This window comes from Mya arenaria, chromosome 5 (assembly GCF_026914265.1).
Source record: "Mya arenaria isolate MELC-2E11 chromosome 5, ASM2691426v1".
Taxonomy (NCBI): domain Eukaryota; kingdom Metazoa; phylum Mollusca; class Bivalvia; order Myida; family Myidae; genus Mya; species Mya arenaria.
In genome coordinates this window covers 36760649-36782027 of record NC_069126.1, presented here as the reverse complement: position 1 = coordinate 36782027, position 21379 = coordinate 36760649, and the positions used below count along the sequence as shown (strand labels likewise).

The window sequence follows — 21379 nt, the reverse complement described above, 5'->3', positions numbered from 1 at the left end:
GCAGTGACACTGTTTACATATTGTGGCTACACATGGCCATAACTCCTGTCTATTACGACCTCTAGGTAGTGACACTGTTTACATATTGTGGCTAGACATGGCCATACCTCCTGTCTATTACGACCTCTTGGCAGTGACACTGTTTACATATTGTGGCTACACATGGTCATAACTCCTGTCTATTACGACCTCTAGGTAGTGACACTGTTTACATATTGTGGCTACACATGGCCATACCTCCTGTCTATTACAACCTCTAGGTAGTGACACTGTTTACATATTGTGGCTACACATGGCCATACCTCCTGTCTATTACAACCTCTAGGTAGTGACACTGTTTACATATTGTGGCTACACATGGCCATACCTCCTGTCTATTACGACCTCTAGGTAGTGACACTGTTTACATATTGTGGCTACACATGGCCATACCTCCTGTCTATTACAACCTCTAGGTAGTGACACTGTTTACATATTGTGGCTACACATGGCCATACCTCCTGTCTATTACAACCTCTAAGCAGTGACACTGTTTACATATAGTGACTTGATATGGCCATAACTCATGTCTATTATAACCTCTAAGCAGTGACACTGTTTACATATAGTGACTTGATATGGCCATACCTCCTGTCTATTACAACCTCTAAGCAGTGACACTGTTTACATATAGTGGGTAGATATTGCCATACCTCCTGTCTATTACAACCTCTAAGCAGTGACAGTGTTAACATAATGGCTAGATATTGTGATAAAGTGGAGTTCATCACTTTAAACATATTACAGTTATATTGCACTGAACAAATGGTCTGTTTTTTCCTTTGGAAATGCAATCAAGTAATGATATGTTTTCAGGGTAAATACAACGTATGATTTTTCCCAGAGTATCATTAAGCCCAAAATTGCTAATCGATTCTCAAACCACTGTAATTTAGACTCTGGTTTAAACAATTAAGATCATTTGGTGTAATAAAATTTACTAATAGTTCGAAAATCAGTCAAAATGTCTTCTATCTCATCATATTGTAGTTCAGACATGTACCATTTTACCCAAACAATATTGACAATGAATATACATGGGATCTTTCTACAAATATGTCACGACTCCATGTAGATATGTCTTCTTCTGTACCCTTATCAAGATGTAAAATCATTTAAAATGATTAAAAAAATCAGAAGTCTTTATTGCACACACATTTATGTATTTTGTGATTCACATGTCATACTTCCAATGAACTATGATCGGAAATAACTTAAAACTAAATAAATACGTTTTAAACAATTACTCCTGAAAACGTGATAAATAATTAGAATAGAACATTTCATCACTGCCCGTCAAATCTTCGGCATAGTCCCATGCTGACTTGCAAAAATGATCTTTCATCCGAATAGCTGTCTTTCGTCTCGCTGGTTCAATGTGATTTACGAGTGTGGTCAGGAGATCCTTTTGTTTTTGAAGGACACAGTAGATGAGAGGGGTCCTCCCTTTTGTGTCCTGGCATAATAAAACATACTGATGTAATAAGGGATGAGTGAAACAGTTAAATTGGTATTTACAAAACAGTAATGAGTGAGGTTTAGAATTCAACGTACGGTTGAAAAAAAATCAAAGCTATTTAAAGACTTACTCGGTTGTTGACGATGTACGCATTAACATAAAAACGTGATAAATGTGTCCGATTAGCCCAGTTAGCCATTCGATTTTAACGCACATTTTGAAAAGTTTAAATAAAATGGGTAAATTCCAATTGATAGTAAAATGTTATGTCTGATACTAAGTGTTGTTGTTATAAAATCCATTTCGTGCACCACTGACCACCCAAGGGTGACCTTTGAGATTGGAGCACAACATTAAGGTATGCGTGACACTCTCATGGTGCTCTGAACTTCCTATGAAACATGAACTACAAGTGTGGCCTTGACTTCACAGATGAGAGGATATAAATTGTATATGCTACATCCAATGATGCTCTACAGTTATGTGAAGTCTGATTGAAAACCCAGTGAAAGGTCTCCATAACCTCTTTCTACATAACGAATTTTATCACATAATGTCAACCAAAACTAATGTCATTCAGTTTGATATGTGTTTGACGCCGATGAAATATCGAATCTTAAAGTTTGACCTTGACCTTTTAGAGGAGTGCAATACATGTGCTTGTTTGCGCGACACACATTCCCGTGACAAGTACAAGTAACCAATGTGAGCACATAAATAAGTTATAATCTGATTATTATACTTTAAATATCCAACAAACACTTTAAAATACCTGCAATGTATGATTCGCTCTTTTCTGTAGCAGTTTTTCCATAGCAACCTTTCTTGACCCATCCTTCTCCTTTTGAGCAACAAATTGTTGAACAATAGCGCAGTGAAGTGCTGTTTGTCCTACAAGGAAGAACGGTATGTTACTGGTTTGTTTTCTTTTTAGAATTGTGATTTCACCAGTAAGTGTCTACATATGATTAAAATCAAAATTCAAAATCCATGCACGTGTCTTCTTATTTATTACTTAACAAAAATAGCACCCGCTTTAATTGATTATCATAACTATTTAATTACCATAACTATTTATCGAATCAATATCGATATTTAAAGCTTCCAGAAGTGCATCAATGGTTTTAGCAGTCCCAGAACAGGCCGCAATGTGTATGGGCGCAGATTGCTCATCGCCATTCTGAATCAAACGTAATAAGGACACTAAACATAATTAAAAACAATCAATCTGTACAACTCATCCTTATTTTCAAATTTGTTTATTTCAAAACATACAAACGCGCTCGTGTGTATATTAACATTTATGACGGAGGTTGCTAATCATTATTTTTTATGAGGTCTATGACGTTCATCAAAGTATAACATAGTGAACATATAATACAAAACCTTATTCCAGAACAGTTCTATAACACATGGTGTTCTAATGTTCAACACAATAACAACCTGAATAAATTCAAATACTGCAAAACATTTTTATCATATGCCGATCAGTTTAAAATTTCCATATTTAGCAGTGAAAATACAGCAAGCATGTTGAAAAATGTATCCTGCTATTGTCGTTTTCAAATTCTGCGCTAACATAGAAACAATTGTTGAGTGCTATCCGTTACACACTTATGTTAAATCATATATTAAAATTTATTATATGCTTTCCCGTCGTTTATAGAAATTCATAAGTGAAATAAAATGGATAGTTCCCTGTCACAAAGCACACCAAGATGTTCAAATCAAACGTCAGCGCACACATGACTGGGATACATTTTAGCATCCTCATTTCCGATATTACATCACGTTGTCACTATTTCAAACAGTGGAATATCAATTTTATTTTACTGATAAATCTCTTTTAACCACCGGAAAGCATACAATAAATTACGATCTTAACCTGAAAACAACAACAATTATTCTCTCTCTATATAATATAAACTTTCTATTCAATAAAAATAAAGGAACAAACTGTTTGTTTTTTTCCAAATGTATTCAATTGTGGAATCCACATATGCACTTAATTATTAATGCGATTGATTTATGATGTTATGTCCACAGCAAAAATGATGATTGTTGGAATTTACGGTTACTCCTTTTTTAAATTAATTGTGGTTGGTGGAGTCAGAAAATAATTTATCACTATAGGTGGTAGGGGTTTAGATGAAAATAAAAAATGTGGGCAGTGGGATAAGAGAAAAAAATGAGTAGTGGGGCTAGCGAAAAATTAAAACGAATGGGTGGTGTTTTTCAAAAAAGTGCTCCCCCCATACGTACAATTAATTCTGTTTGAAACATGCATGGAAATAATTAAAGAACTCGTATAATAAAAGGAATGTTATGATAGCACGCTTTTCTGACAAATAGTATGAAACGTGATTCAAGACGTTAAAAAAGCCTCATAATATCCTATCTTTATCGCTTACCTGGGCTTTAATATTTGGGTCAGCACCGAATTTCAACAACGTTTTTATAACTTTGTCATAGTTCAGACTTACAGCGCAGTACAACGCTGTTTGATTTTTCTTATTTTTACTGTTGATCATGATGTTGATCATATTTTTCTGTTTAAGTCTCTCTAGCAGAGCTTGTAGATGATAGTTCTCATGTGGGCCACGGCAGGCGTATTCATGGACAATAGTGTCACCTTTCTCTGGGTCTACACCCTGTAGCTGTGTTTCTGTGAGCTTACTGATATCGCGTCTAGCTTTATCTTCTTTCTGTTTATCTGAAACAACGGATACACCTTCAGATCTTGCAAATATACCCGATTGACTTTCATATTTTTCACGTTGATAGCAACATACAACTACATTTATCATACCTTTATACATGTATTTCACTTAAATGTTCATATAAACAACATTACAATCCAACACACGCAAAAAGTCAGCCATGCTTTGCATCGATACATATACTTCAAGCTCTTACTGGTCTTTTCATAAACTTAAAAAAGGGCCACGAGTGTTTGACCTTTGTTATCACTATAGCTTGATTATTATTCTCAAAGATGTACACATGGTTAAACTTTCAAAGCTGTAGCTTCAAAAATAAGAAAGTAATGAAAGGGTCACCTGACAATGTTAATATTGATATTTGTTGCAAAACTGTATACATGGTCGAACGTCCATTACAGTAGCTTCAAAAAGAAGAAAGAAGGTCAAAAGGCTAGAATCAAGGTCAGCTAAGCATAGCATTGGTATTTGTTTTCAAACTACACGTGTATATGATCGATTTTGCATTGCTGTAGCTTTAAAAATAAGAAAATAGTTAAAAAAGTCACAGTCAAGGTCTTCTGAGGACAAGATTGAAATTTGTTTTCAAAAATATACACACGGTCCAAATTTCTTTGCTGTCGCTTAAAAAGTAAGAATTTAGGTAAAAATGTCACGGTGGATGTCATCCGAGGACATCATTGATATTTGAAGTTATTAAAATGACACTCTTATTCAAAATCAATACATACACATGTATAACAAACATACATTTTGTGTGATAAACCTTTAACTACATCTTCAATAATGCATTTATGGAAAATATTAATTACTAATTCTAACAAGATTGTAGCTGTGCATTTAATAGCTGAAAACGGAAAAATATTAAATGATTGGTGAGTGCTCAAAGATTAACTGCGATCTACTATCGTCTCTTAAGGTAGAAATACCATGTTTTCTGCACCTTCTTTCCAATTGAACTCATAATCCGTCATAAAATCCATTGTTTTCGACATTTATCTATCCTTTTTGGTATATCAAAACAATTATTGGCGCCGCACTGAAGTGCGCGCCTATTATGGAATGGGAATTTATTTTAGTTAGTGGTAGGAGCGGTTTTTAAGTTGGTTCACAGTTGGGTTTTACTGTTATTTTATAATGATTAAAAATGCAAATGGGTGGCGATTGCATGGGTGTTAAAAATGATTGTTTATGGTTGAATAGATAGTCTTCAATTTATCTTCAAAACATTATTTCGGACGAACGACAAATAAGTTTAATAACTGTTCCCGATTCGTTTACGTTTTCCGATTGGTTACCTGAAATATCTGAAATATCATGTGCCGGAAATGTAAAATGTGTGGACCGGTAATTATGTGAATTGGGAATAATTATGTTTTATGTTGTTTTGTTATGTTTACTGCATTGATAAACCATGAGGTAATCTTTTTTCTTTAATCTTATCGATATTGGAATTAAATATTCACCTAACTCTATTTGTTAATGTGTTGAAGGTGACATTAGTAAAATTTTATTACGATTGTCCCCGAGTTGTAACACATACCGGATGTTGCTATTTTTAGAACCAGAAGGTATTTCCCCGCCATTCACAGGTCAATAATGGAATTTCTACATCGTAGTAGTTGGAAACTCGGGTGATGATTTTATCATGAATATACGTTTAAAATAAGTAAACACTAAAAGTGCACACTGACAGTTGATTACGATACACCTAACAATTTGAGTCATTACAGTAAAACATGGATTTTAAGTGAATTATACGCGTTAGAGAAGATTTTCTGTCGAAAAATCGAATGTCAACAATCGGCATGGAACTGGGATATTCGTATCAAAGGGCTATGTATGTAAGTATCTTTGAGTAGTTTTGTACGTTGATGTGTTCAAAAATGTTTGTTTTTTAATTTATGTTTGGAATTCTTAAATTATTTTTATTTGCTAAACGTTAAGACAGCGTTTTAATATTTTTACATACATGTACTATAATTATATATTATTATAACTAGAATGGGCTTTTGAGAAAAGCGCATGTCTCCCCCGAAGGCTTAGTAAGACTTAGAGGTGTAAAGTACTGATACATCTGGCTGGAAAGCAGGGTGTGAGAATTCAATAGGGATTTCCACACAATAAGCCCTAGTTAATGATCTGAAAACTATTTTTCATCTTTCAAGCACTTGACCTTGACATGTGACCCCAAAATCAATAGGGATCTTCTACACCTCATGACCAACCTTCCTACCAAGTTTGGTGAACCTAGGTCAAACCGTTCTCAAGATATTGAGCGGCATTGGTTTTAACTTTGGGGGTCGCCGTGACCTTTGACCTAGTGACCCGAAAAACAATACATGTCTTCTACACCTCATGACCAACCTCCCTACCAAGTTTGGTGAACCTAGGTCAAACCGTTCTCAAGATATTGAGCGGAAATGTTTTTTACATTGGGGGTCGCCGCGACCTTGACCTTTGACCTAGTGACCCCAAAAACAATAGGGATCTTCTACACCTCATGACCAACCTCCCTACCAAGTTTGGTGAACCTAGGTCATGCGGTTTTCCAGTTATCGATCGGAAACGAAGTGTGACGTACGGACGGACTGACGGACTGACGGACTATCGGACTGACGGACAGGGCAAAAACAATATGTCTCCCCCAGAGAGGGGGAGACATAAATATACATGTTACATCTACTTATGCACCAGTCAATTGGAACCACTCCCCCCCAGGTCGGGGGTATACCGGGGATAGCGGGGGAAAAGGACCGTGTTTTTACCTTCGAGGTGTCCCCGCAGTGCCGGGTGAATGCAGTGGTGGGGCGTGGTTACAATTGACTGGTGCATTTATGCACCAGTCAATTGTAACCACGCCCCCCCGGTCAGGGGAATAGCCGGGACTTTGACTTTCGGTCCAGCCAACCCCAGGTAAAATCCTCGTCCTGCGAGGACGAACTGATGGCCAAATCTCTGCCATATGCCCCCGCACCCCAGGGAGCCTAGGTAAGGCATATTCCCCGCTATATTTTGCTCGAAGACAAAACCACCGCATTCACCCGGCACTGCAGGGCCACCTGAAAGGTAAAAACACAGCCCGTTTCCCCGGCTATCCCCGGAATAACCCCGGACCTGGGGGGGGGGGGGGGGGGGGCATGGTTACAATTGACTGGTGCATTATGTACATGTTTCATATTTTTTAATGTACTTATGCACATTATTTATGTATATGATATGAGTATGTAATCTTTTATTTGATTGTTTTATATTAGAAAAATATTAGACTTAAAATTTTGTTTAAAAATGATGTGTTTTGGTATGTGACCTATTTTTAACATACCATAATACATGAACATACCCATTATTTGTTTACAAACTGCATATTTTCAAAATAAACCTGTAAGAAAAGACGAACATGGTTTCGGGCTGGAAGCCACGACAGCTTTGACACTAGGGACATTCATTTGCTTGGTGTAGGTCTCGTTAAAACCCAGTACTGTTGTGAATCATTATCAACCATATGCACAACAACTACACATTTGTGCTTACCAACTTACTCTTGGCTAAAACGGATATTAGTGCAGAATGTATAATTGATACATGTGCATTTGTCTTTCACAGTTGTAGTTTCTGCCGGTTGATAATCAGAAGTCTAATTTATTTTAGGTAGGAAAATGACTGAATTTTACTAAGTCAACAAATTGGGGTTATGAAGAATTCCAGCCTGCATTAAATACTATGTTGGATCATTGAGACAGATTTGACATCCATGTCATCCACAAGGCAGTCACATCTGATAGAGATGATGTGAGTATTTCATTTATAACATATTTGAGTTGGTGTTTGTTGTTTTATAAACTCACTGTATTCAATAATCAAGTGGTGGTGGTGGTGGTGGTGGTGGTGGTGGTGGTGGTGATGATGATGATGATGATGATGATGATGATGATGATGATGAATTTTATTGATAAATTTAGTACCGGTAATTTTCTTTATATATTATCTACATGTATGTATCAGCTTGTTTTTGTTTTTTTAAATAATGTCGAGAAATATTAAACTGTTTATATTTTATTTTGTATATGTATGGCAATATTATTATCTATACTAATAAGTTAGAAAGGCTTTTAAAGTACATTTTTTTCCTTTACAGCACTAAACATTCTAGATGGGTAAAGAACCTGAAGGGGCATAAAAACCAAATCAGCATTGACTCAGCATTGAGTAATTATCATCTGTGCACACACTACAAGTACAAACGCATGGGAACAGACCAAACTTCAAATGTTGAAGAGTGAAGACTTATTGTGAAAAATTCTAAATGTAAGAATACCATTGACAAAATAAAACAAATAGACATCGATTACCTACAGAGACTGTTTACATGTTATAATATTAAAAAGACAAATTAGTTGAGAACTTTCACTCTGACATTTTTGGAGGGGCATTACCGCCTAGCCCTACATGTACATAGTGTTCTTGTTTCTATGACGGTAAAGTTGGAAGGTAGTTGGTAGTCGGTAGTTGGGGATTCGAATAATCAACTACTTACCAGTTGCCAGTTGGGTATTCAAATATTCAACTACCTGCTAGTTGCCAGTTGGGGATTCGATAAACACTTTTATTGGTATATTCGCCAGTCGGATATTCGACCATTTCCAGTCGATTATTCGCGAATGTTCAACTGCAAACCAGTCAGTAGTTGGGGATTCAATTTATGTCTTTATGTATGGTTTTAAAGGTCACATATGGGAAAATTAATCGCAAATGTTTATGTATGCATGTACTAATATGTATCTTTGCGACAAACACTGTTTTTATTTACTTTTATTCGTATATTCGCCAGTCGGATATTCGTCCATTTCCAGTCGATTATTCGCGAATGTTCAACTGCAAACCAGTCAGTAGTTGGGGATTCAGATTATGTCTATATGTATGGTTTTAAAGGTCACATGTGGGAAAATTAATCGCAAAATGTTTCTTTATGCATCTATTTTCAAACATCGAAATACTGCTCTGTTCACAAGACTCACAAGATCAATCAAAATGTTTTTTTTGCATGTGTATCAATAATGCTGTTCGGTTGAACTTATGTTTTCTGTTAACTGAAGTTTATTTCACCAGAAACTGTTGTGTTTATTTCATAAGCTTTGATAATGTGAAACAAAAATCAAATATAGACAAAATATTTACTTGTCGCTCTTTGTAGCCCTTGGAGTTTGGGGTTGGGTGAAATGAAACTTAAATAACTTTTTTATCTTCAAAATTTGGATAAAAGTCCCATAGTGTACCTTGATAATAACTATGTTGTCGGTGAAAGCTTTTATTAAAGTGTGTATTACTTAAATACCTTAATTCAGTTTTAATAATTACGGCCTTTAATGATTTTTGTTTTAATATAGATTTCCTGTTATATTGAGCTTTGTCAATTTTTTTGTTGTTTTGTATTATGTACAATTACTACTTCTATTTCCTAACTTAAATTTGTTGTCTCATTTGTCAAATTGAATTGGTACATATTTCATATAAAGTGAAAAAACACACTATTTTTAAAGATGCACTCTTACTCCCAAACAAGACTTATCACAATTAATATTATTGTTTTGATTTTTCAAAATGGGTTGATAGATGTCAACAACAATGTTTCTAATGAAGGATTTTGAGTTCAATTTGCTAATAAGAATGAACATAAAACATGGTATTTCTGCCTTGTGATACTATAGTAGACCACAGTAAATCTTTTAGCAATCACCAATCATTTAATATTTGTCATGCTTTCTGCTATTATAAACAGGGTCACAAGCTTGTTATAAATCAGCAAACAATATTTCAGTAAATGCATTATTTAGTAAGTAGTTATTGTTTTATCAGTCAATTTGATGTGTGTTTGGAAGTATATTACTCCTTAGAAATGGGTTAAAACTTTCAAAATTGATTTCTAGGAAGTACAAAAACTTCCATAATTTTGAAGAAAACCACCAAAGTAGAAAGCTTGGAAGTTCAAAATATTCAAACCTTGTGTCAAGATTACTTTTATGGTCACAATTTCAATCAGTCTTAAGATAAAATGATTTATTATAATATAAGTCTTTGAATTTGGCAAGTTAAAGTACAAATTACTTGATTTTTAACATTCTTATTGAAAAATAGTGGAAAAAGATATTGTATTCGGGAGATTTTAACTTCCACATTTCAGTGTAAAACTTCCAAAATTGATGGACAGGAAGTTTATACTTCCAGTTTCAAATTCTTAATGGAAGCCCTGTTATATGTATTGATTTCAAATAAGAGTTTCACTTTAAAGATGCTCATTTAAAGATAATGAACAGACACACAAAAACTAGACACATTTGATACTAATTGTATGAATGATTATTGTTTAGGTGACCTCTGATTTGTTTTGGAGATATTCATAAATGGGTGTTATTCTTTGTTGTCTTCGCAGTTTCTTATACATTTAAGGATTTTTATAATTGCTTTTCTGGAATATATTAATTAAATGCAAATGAAAACACACTTTAAAGTAGACACATTTGATACTAATTATATAAATGATTATTGTTTACATGTACTCTGATTTGTTATGAAGATATTCATAATGGGGTGTTCTTCATGTTATTATACATTTTGGACTTGATTTAGTATTGCTTTTCTGGTATATATTCATTTAATGCACAAAGAAATTATTTTAAGTGTTCAGTATCACTTTCACACATTGTTTACTATTATTTTGTGCATATTTGGCCTATTTATGCTTATATGTGCATTGTTGTATTTCAAAACCTTTGTGAAAAATAGATACAGTATTATTTCTTTCATGCATAATCTGATACATATTCAGTTTGTATGCATTATTTTTATCATATTTGAAAAATTTGCCATTGTCCTATAAGACACATGCTATTTTTGTGTTAATATCACTATCAACTAAAAACGTCCATTTTCAACTCTTCTTTACCATATAAATGGAGAAGTTAACATTATAACATACATTTTAGTATTATTAAACAGCTAAAAACAAGGCATGTTATGTTATAAATGCATTTCATCTAGTAAACAATGTTCTCTTTTTATATAACAGTGCAAAAAATATGTTCTATTTATATATATAAGTGTTTGTAGCTTTCATACGAAATGATAATGTTTATTAAAGTACTACAAAAATTGTTATTTCATGTCACTTCTTCATGATGAATTCCCCATATAATCAGGAAACTTATTCTTCCCTTCAAGTTGTCATTCCAGCATGGTGACTGCCACCTCCCCCTATGATTAGAAATGCAGTTTACAAGAACAATAACTCTATTTCAGCGAATTGCAAGAGTTATTCCCTTTGTTCCTTTTCCTGTCCGTAGCATAACAAGAAAACTACTTTTTGGAATTTCATTAAACATCATTCAATGGTAAAGCACAACAAGAGGAAGTGCAGTGCACAATGACTATAGCTGTATTTCAGCTAATTACAGAATTATTGCCCTTTGCCTCTTTTTCTTGACCAGAGCATTACTTTCAAAATACTCATGGTATTGAAATAAAACTTGGTATATGAATAGGTGACAATGACAAAAAGTACAGTGCATAAGCACCCTAATTCTGTCGTGTTCATTAATGTACCACAACCCTAATGAAATGTTCAACTTGAAACTCTTCAATTTCAATGCTTTAGCCTATGTTGTTAAGCAGAATACTACAAATATTTTGAGAATTTCATGGATGCGGTTCGATGCATTGTAATGTGCTTGTTGGCCTTGACATGCCTTGTTTTTCAACATATAACAAATGCATAAACTATTAAACGGCGCCCTTTGATGCTTTACATCAATGGTCTTTCTTGTATTAATTGTGGTAAATCTTATTTTGGAATAAGAGTGCATCTTTAAAGGTCTTGGCCTAGCGGTTTCAGACAAGAAAATTTCCAGAATTCCCTTTATACGTCTATCGGAAAATTGTGAACCTTGTGGCTTGGCCAGTTTTAACACCAGGGGCATGATTTGATGTTAACAAGCAATTGTGTACAAACAGACACACACACGACGGACAGTGCGCCATCCTTAAACTCTCCTGACCTATTTCCAGTAGAGCTAAATCAATCAACCAAACCTCTTCAACTTACAGGACTTGAAACAGTTGCCTGCACACTGACAGACTTGAAACAGTTGCCTGCACACTGATCAGACAAGAATATTTTTCCTATCTCAACCATTTATAAATTGATTACGTATAAAAAAACAATTGTATATAATACAACAGTAAAATTCTTATGAATCAACATTCTTAAAGAAGTTAAATCTGCACTCTCACATATTGGACGTTTTGACAACTTTTTTATTGTTTGCCTCGGAACGAGCCAATTTTTGCGAATATCCATGGAAACCAGTTATATAAGACTGCTGACAAAAAATCAGATAGCAGATTTTTATATTTAAGTTCAAAAATTATTGTGTTATGCATTTTACTTAAACCGTTATTAACGGTTTAGGCCATAAAACATTACTTTTCGAACGGAAATATGAAAATCTACTATCTGATCTTTTGTCAGCAGTCTTATATCACTGTTTTGCAGATATTTACGCAAAAATTTGCTCTTTCCAAGACAAAAAATAAAAAAAAGTTGTAAAAATGGTAAATCTGTGAGAGTGCAGCTTTAAAAGCATTCCAGCTATTCAAAATAAATAAGAACTAAGATACTTAAGATTTACCAAAACAGATTTCAGTTACTCTACCTCCAACATACACAGCATAGTTTTCCTTCATTATACATGAAATAAATTCATGTTTATATAAAATGTATTAACTATCCAAGCAAAATATAACATTGTTGAATTCAGAACAATTGTCTAGTTCAATGGAAAAGTCTGATTATTTAATTCATTATTGAATTAAAAAAAACTCTTCTACAAAATAATAAATACACTTACTTTAACATATAAACCTATAAGAAGAACAATGATTACATTCTAGACGTTCCTACTTTGAAGAATAAATAACCTATCAAATCTATTCTCTTGTTTCTAAAAATGGACAACAATTCCAAAGGTTAAGCTTCAACAGCAGGGGAGACAATATAGCAAGAACAAACTTTACATAACTATCAGATTTTAACAAAATGTGTTTATAATAGGAAACTTGTAACTCTCGGAGTGGTGCCAGTTTTGACCCCTGGGTGAGCGCCACGATTTGAACAAGCTTGATAGAGATACACACACAAAATATCAAGGGTCTACGCATTACGGTTTCAGGCAAAGATTTCACTATATAAGAATGTAATAATTTGTGATCCCCGGGGCGGGGCCAGTTTAAACCCCAGGGGAATAATTTGAACAAACTTGGTAGACGACCCCTACACAATGATTCACAATGTTACAAACAAAATATCTAAGCTCTAGGCAAAAAAAAAAATTGTCGATAAAATGTTTTGTAATTTTTCCTTTAGGTTACCATGGTGACCAGAGTTCTGCATGTAATTCATTCCTTTCAACAATTTTGAAAGAGCACCACCCAAGGAACATCCCTGTGAAGTTAAGTAAAGGCGGTTTAGGGGGAGATGATGTTAATAAGCAATTGTAGACGCCGGACGACGGGCACCGGATGCTGGACATAGACCAATCACAACAGCTCACCTTGAGCATATTGTGCTCAGATGAGCTAAAGACTTGGTATGGTTAATTCAACCATATGTTTCCTTTGTTAATAGCTCTGTAAGAAATTATCACAACATGTTTTAATGTCAATGTTGAAAGGAATAGATGCATGGCAGTGTAAAAATAACACATAATTAATTAAAGCTAAGAGATAACCAAACCATACATGTACTTACTTTTGCCAACGTTTCGTGTTGGGGCAACACGCTTGTCTCTTTCAACAGCGCTGTGTGTTGGTGTCGACTTCAGTCTAGGGGTTTGAATTGCATTTACTGATTGCGTTGGCTTCGGAAGTATTGGTCTATTCGGCTGGTTAGACGTCTGATGTGAGAGTTGAATACGAGGTTGACTCTGGTGAAATGGCGTTATATATAACGGGTTCAGTGTTACTGGTAATGTTTGAATACTCTGCTGCACTGTCTGACTTTTCACCGGACTCCGGAATCCTTGCTGCAACGATTGTGTACAATGTTGAGATATCGACGTTGTCAGTGTTTGGTGTACTGGTTGTGTTCCCGGTTGATTTAATGGTTGATTAAATGGCTGACTAGTTGTCTGGTTCCATGGTAGCTGTACTGGTTGTGTTCCCGGCTGATTAAATGGCGGACTAGTTGTCTGGTTCAATGGTAGCTGTACTGGTTGTGTTCCCGGCTGATTAAAAGGCCGAGTAGTTGTCTGGTTCAATGGTAGCTGTACTGGTTGTGTTCCCGGCTGATTAAAAGGCCGAGTAGTTGTCTGGTTCAATGGTAGCTGTACTGGTTGTGTTACCGGCTGATAAAAAGGCGGACTAGTTGTCTGGTTCAATGTTTGCTGTACTTGTTGTGTTCCCGGCTGATTAAAAGGCTGAGTAGTTGTCTGGTTCCATGGTAGCTGTACTGGTTGTGTTACCGACTGATTAAATGGCTGAGTAGTTGTCTGGTTCAATGTTTGCTGTACTGGTTGTGTTACCGACTGATTAAATGGCTGAGTAGTTGTCTGGTTCAATGTTTGCTGTACTGGTTGTGTTACTGACTGATTAAATGGCTGAGTAGTTGTCTGGTTCAATGTTTGCTGTACTGGTTGTGTTCCCGGCTGATAAAAAGGCGGACTAGTTGTCTGGTTCAATATTTGCTGTACTTGTTGTGTTACCAGCTGAATAAATGGCTGAGTAGTTGTCTGGTTCAATGGTAGCTGTACTGGTTGTGTTCCCGGCTGATAAAAATGTGGACTAGTTGGCTGGTTCCATGGTAGCTGTACTGGTTGTGTTCCCGGCTGATTAAAAGGCCGAGTAGTTGTCTGGTTCAATGGTAGCTGTACTGGTTGTGTTACTGGCTGATTAAATGGCTGAGTAGTTGTATGGTTCAATAGTAGCTGCCCTGGTTGTGTTCCCGGCTGGTTAAAAGGTGGACTAGTTGTCTGGTTCAATGTTGGCTGTACTTGTTGTGTTACCGGCTGAATAAATGGCTGAGTAGTTGTCTGGTTCAATGGTAGCTGTACTGTTTGTGTTGCCGGCTGATTAAATGGCGAACTAGTCTGCTGATTCAATGTATCTAGAAAAGCTGGGTTTAATGGTTCTGCCGTCTGCTGGCTCAGTGATTGAATGGTTAGCTGAGTAGCACTTGGGGCAATATTCTGGTTACCCTCTTGTAAAATAATATGAATTGGAGTCACTGGGATGCTACTTGAAATCTCACTGATTATTGGAAGTATGTTATTACTTGAAGAAACATTAAAATGTGAAACAGCTTGACAAGTTTCTGCATTATAAGTTTGTGGCCAACCGCTGCCAAATGAATCTGCATTTTGGGGTGGACAATTTTCTACTGTCGAATCGGAAACGTTTGCAGTTAAGTACGATGAAAACGGTTGAAAAGACTCCGACTGCAGATTTCGGGACGATCTTTTTCCAGCATGTTTATTTCGATGAACCGGTGTTGCATTTGATGATGGCAATACGCGACTGTTTTCTGTTTTTTGATAAAAGGGCTCTTTTTGAAAGAATTGACTCGTGCTGGCCGAGGTAGACTGTTGTGACCCATTGTCGTATTCCATTAGACTATGTAACAATTCGTTGAAACGCGAATCCATTGTTCTATCTACTGGTGTTGTGGACCCAGCTTGTGACGTGGTATCTCTTTGAATAGTGTCCAGAACAAGGTCCCAGTCATTTTCATTATTGGACACTTGACGTGTTGAAAGATAACTGGTATCCTGATTCATAGGTGTTGGCACTGCAAATTCGGCAGAAAAAGATGCATTCCGGTTTTCAATTACAGTATCGTTGCCTGTCTGATGTGCTTGTTGCGACATATAATTCCATTGTCCACCAGACTGTCTATTTGGAAACTGGTTGCCATATGGTTCATCCGATCTAAGTTGGCGTGTTTGATATGGTTCAGTCAGTTTACTCGGTTTAGTTGTCCTGATTGCACCACGCGGTATGAGGTTGCTGTCTGACAAAGAATCTTTCCTTCCATCGAACGATAGGGCCGACTCCAGATCAGAAGATACGTCGAATTGGGGTGTCGGATCTTGCCGATCATGCTCAATTTCAAGCTTCTCTATTTGCTTTGAAATATCATGAACGTCAGTTTTAGATGCCATTATTTTGAACTGAAAATTGATAAACACATTTTTAGAGTTTGTCAAGAATGTTTTGTTTCTAATAAATATATCGACAATATACCCGGCGCCACATAAAGTAAAGTAAACTATTACTGTAAAATTTAAGAATGACTTTGTTTACTAGACTAGACGAATGACTAATAATGAAAATTATAGAGTGGAATGGGTTCAATATTCATTTCCTACTTTTATCAAAGAAATATGAAACTCAAATGATAATGAATGTCAGACTGTGGGCCCCAAATACTGCCTCCACCTCCACCCCTTCCTCCACTTACCAATGGAGATCTTTGTACGGTATGATTTTATGAAACTACACTTCATACCCTATCATTTCCTGTGTTCTGCCTTTTGGCTATTGCGCTGTAATAAATAACAGGCAGTAATGTCCATTACCTATCTATTATTAGAAGCATATATCTATTTTGAAATATAAGTGGGGATTTTCATAATATATGTCTTATATCAAGCTGATAATGATGTAAACATGTGTTTCATATTATAATACATTGTCGTTAGGTATCAAATAAAACAAAGCATGAACTATCCGTTACCAGAGGAACCTTACCATGAAATGTGTTTTGTATTGCTGGTGATTAGTTTGCCATTTATGTCTAGGTACACATTAGGGGTTGTTGTTCAATTGGTCACATTTGATTTTGTAAAGCACCAATAGGTTTTGGGTTTAGTTGCAATTTGCTTGATGGCTCCTCGATTGGCATGACTGATATAAAACTATATGACTGGTTTGGAATAACATTGTAAGAATATACATGGTTTTATTGGCCATTGATGGATATGGCCATGTTCCCGATTTGATTTGGCGCTTGGTGTGCTTCAAGAACCCAGAAATGGCATAGCTTGCCATTGCTTTGTTTTGAATGGGCAAAAGTCAAGTCGAAAGAGAGTTTATTTGACACTAAATGTGCTTGAAAATGGCCATTCGGAGCTCCTCGGCCATTGTTATGATTGAATGGACACTGATACATTTTCGTTTGGTTGACTATCTTCTGAAAAGGTGGTACAGTTTTTCAAAACATACTTTTCCGCAGTTTAGGCTATGTACAGTTAGTAAATATGGTATATATGTGTGTATGTATTCTGACGTCCTCTTTCGTGACATTTCAAGGGACTCATTCAAGTTTCATGGGGTCAGACATCGATTTCTTTATCGTGTGAAATGTGAACAAAATGATTGAAGCAATGATAAAACATCTACAAAAGTTCAAATTAGCTATATTTTTTTAATAATTACTGGAAATGTGACAGAATATGCTCTTTTTTGCCGAAAAGCTTTAGTAAAGCTATCGAAAATTCAATCATTTTAGACTCATTCTGTTCAAATGAGTATCTGGCAGTGCTGTTAAGTCTTTGTTCATTTAAATAAAAAAGTAACCCAATATTAACACATGTTGCCAATGTACAATCTTTCAGCGAGGCCATTTAAAAGAAATTATTGCCATGATTATCACGACTAGTGCTGTAACATAACTTTTGAATCCTATGAAAATTGACCCCGACAGTATTTCCACATTCAATTTTGATAAAAACGCAGTTGTTGAAAACTATCAGTGTTTAACTTAAATCAGTAATCGGACTCATAAAATGTAAAATAAACGTCAGATATATTATGTCCGTAGAAGAAAAACACATAAGACATGCGACATCTGCAATCTTACTGGCTAGCTTCTATACACGCATTACCGAGCCCAAGTTGGAACCGACCGGGTTTGAATTTTGAATGTTAGATGACTAAGAATCCACCGACCTAGGATTTACAGAAGAAACATCACTCTTTTTACGTATAATACAATGGCGACCTCAGTTTGAGACAATTTATATATGCTTTCAACGTTGTAAATTGACCTGAGTACAGTCGGGGTGGTATACAATATAACTCGAGTACAGTCGGGGTGGTATACAATATAACCTGAGTACAGTCGGGGTGGTATACAATATAACCTGAGTACAGTCGGGGTGGTATACAATATAACCTGAGTACAGTCGGGGTGGAATACAATATAACCTGAGTACAGTCGGGGTGGTATACAATATAACCTGAGTACAGTCGGGGTGGTATACAATATAACCTGAGTACAGTCGGGGTGGTATACAATATAAGACTGGTAGTGTTTGAAAATCGGACTCCATTTGCTATCGATAATCGAATCGAATCGGACCAAGCTTTTCGATTTACTATCGGACAATAATCGAAAGTTCATAATATCAGTAAGGAATACATTCTTTATACATAGTATCAATACGATCATTTAGATGGTTAATCATGGAATCAGTACGTGTGATGCTATAGTCATGCTTTTTGCAACAGTAAGTTAATATCCATAACCATTTCCTGTCTTTAATATCTTAACGAAAAAAAAACATAATAACAAAACACATACTTAATAATTGCACATTAATGTGCAAAATGTTGCACATCGCATCAAGTAAGTTATCTTAGCATTTTATCAATGTTAAAGCATATTAAATATTTTTGAACCAGCTTAACATTCAATAACCTGTTATATTAAACATATCATTAGAATACCTAAATTTCAAAAAACTTTCACAAAAAAGTAAATAAGTTAATTACAAACAATACCAAAAAAGGTTTCAAAAACAAAATGCATCGCGGGTAAGATCGGACCCACTACACCATAGCGACAGGTTATTGAAGAAGGTTTTATGAAATATATAAACAATTAAAAACAATTTTGTATTTTCGGGAGAGTTTGTAAGTTTTTAAGCAAAAGTGTTTACATTGACCGCATTTGTGTAGGAGCGTGACCTCCCTTAAAATGAACTCAACGATAATTTACCTGAAAGAAAAATTGACATTTACTCGACTTTTACCACAAAACAAAAAAAAATACGTAGTTACCGGAAGTAACATTAGAGACATCGATTTTGGACAACCACTATCGATTTTCGCCGACAAAGCATCGTCAGCGACGATTAATCGATTGTACTCGATAATCGTTTCATCACTAAAGACTGGTAATACTGGTGTTGCTGATTGGATGGATTGCGTGGTATAAATACCCAACATATGCAATGAAAAATGACTATCGGATTTAATATTAAATAGCACCCTTACACAGTTCTCAACGAAGGACAACGTTTTACCACGCAACGAAGTGGTCATTAATTGACGGTCGGTGTCAGATTTCCGCGTCAAAAATTGATCCATCATTCGTTGAAAAATGACCCCTCGGGTCAATATTCAACTGGGTTAAGTTAAATGTTATACACCAGTCGATTGTAACCACGCCAACTCCCCGTCCGGGTGTATACCGGGGATAGGGGGGAAATGGGCTGTGTTTTTACCTTCCAGGTGGCCCCGCAGGGCCCAGTGAATGCAGTGGTTTTGTTTTCGCGCCGAAAATAGCGGGGAATACCCTACATAGTATGTCCTGTGGGCACGGGGGCATTTGGCGGGGATTTTACCAGCAGTTTGTCGCCGCTGGGCGGAGATTTTACCGTGTAACAGGGATATACATACATATGAAAAGGCTGAAAAATGCTTAAATTATATACTTGGCAGACTCGTGTTACATGGATACGCTAAGATAAGAAATGCTAAAGGTATATACTTGGTACACTGATGTAATATGAATGCCCATTATTGTGGCTACCGACCTTATCTTTACAATGTAAGCATGGTACAAATATGGATGAAAAAGTTATTGAATAAAATAGTTAAATAAAATACGTAAAAAGTATGTATACTACTTACACGGGCTGTCCTAAATCGAAAGTAGGTCTTATGGAATTCCCACCTGATTAATGTTACTATTTAAGGACCGTATTTAGTCAAATCGGTAAAATGCTACACTACATCTTTAAAGATAAATAAAATGCTATGTTCATACATCGGTTTTATTTATGACCAGTACTTGAAACAATTTGGTAATTGGAATAAAAAAATCGTGACCATTTCACGATAAATTGATATACCTGATGACTTTGTTCTATATTGTAATAATAGTACTATTAGTAGGACTAATTAAATAGTTTAAAGTATTTTATTTTACAATGTGGAACTTAATACACATATTAACTGTGTTGAGGAGAAAAAGGCAAAGAGTTTCTTTAACTTTTTAATTGTAATCATTTCATGAATGAAAGATGTAACTATGTTCATCATAATCTTTATCGCTATCCAAACATTTGGAACTTTAGATTGTTTACCGATAAAACACGTTGATGAAGATAGCTCTGTTTGCAAAATCAATAATGTTGAATGTTAATTGAGTCAACTTCATTACACACATTCTAAAATTAAGATTTCTTATGTAGCATATCCATCTTTGTTTGTTTTGCTGTTCACAACAGATCCCAATATTTTATTTTTGTTGTTATCTCTCTTGTCGATGTGGGCCACGAGTATTTATGTATTGTTTAACGTCAAGGTACTAAGTATTATATAAAAACTAAAATAAGATGCCGAGGCTTTCGCCCACGCTAAAAATATATCAGTAATGGCTACAACGTATCGTGATTGGCTGTTCAGAGCCACATGAGATAAAACTCAAAGGTGAAGGTGATTGGCTGAGGCAATAATTTATGCAGGATGCTGACATGGTTAAATAAAACTAAATTAATGTTTGAACAATTCCACAAATAATTTTGTTTGCATAAAATTTCATCAATAAAACTTGAAAACTTGGAAAATAATGCTATTTTTAAAACAGAGTGTTAGATTTAATCAATACAAACGTAAGTTATTACTGTTATTTCAGGTCTGAATGTTTTAATTCGTATCTGTGCAAGTAACTAGTCCAAGTCAATATTTGAAAATACAAAATATGATGGTGATTCCCCCAATGTGGTAATAAAAAATATAAGAAATGGATTAGTGAATGGAGCGGTAGCAGGTATAACCTCTGTGCCATCGTAGAAAAGGCATAATATCTCGGACATGTTCGATC

At 35.4% G+C, this 21379-nt stretch overlaps 1 protein-coding gene across 1 annotated transcript; it reads right to left on the bottom strand.

The window, feature by feature from the left end:
• Window positions 1-960: 960 nt before the first annotated feature.
• Window positions 961-20236, bottom strand: LOC128235349 (mucin-5AC-like). The gene is made up of 6 exons (XM_052950163.1): window positions 20185-20236; window positions 14021-16436; window positions 3910-4211; window positions 2564-2678; window positions 2271-2389; window positions 961-1495 (listed from the first exon to the last, which is right to left on the bottom strand). Exons 2-6 carry the CDS (start codon window positions 16425-16427, stop codon window positions 1283-1285), a joined length of 3156 nt encoding a protein of 1051 aa, XP_052806123.1. The 5' UTR covers window positions 16428-16436; window positions 20185-20236; the 3' UTR covers window positions 961-1282.
• Between the last annotated feature and the right edge of the window lie 1143 nt (window positions 20237-21379).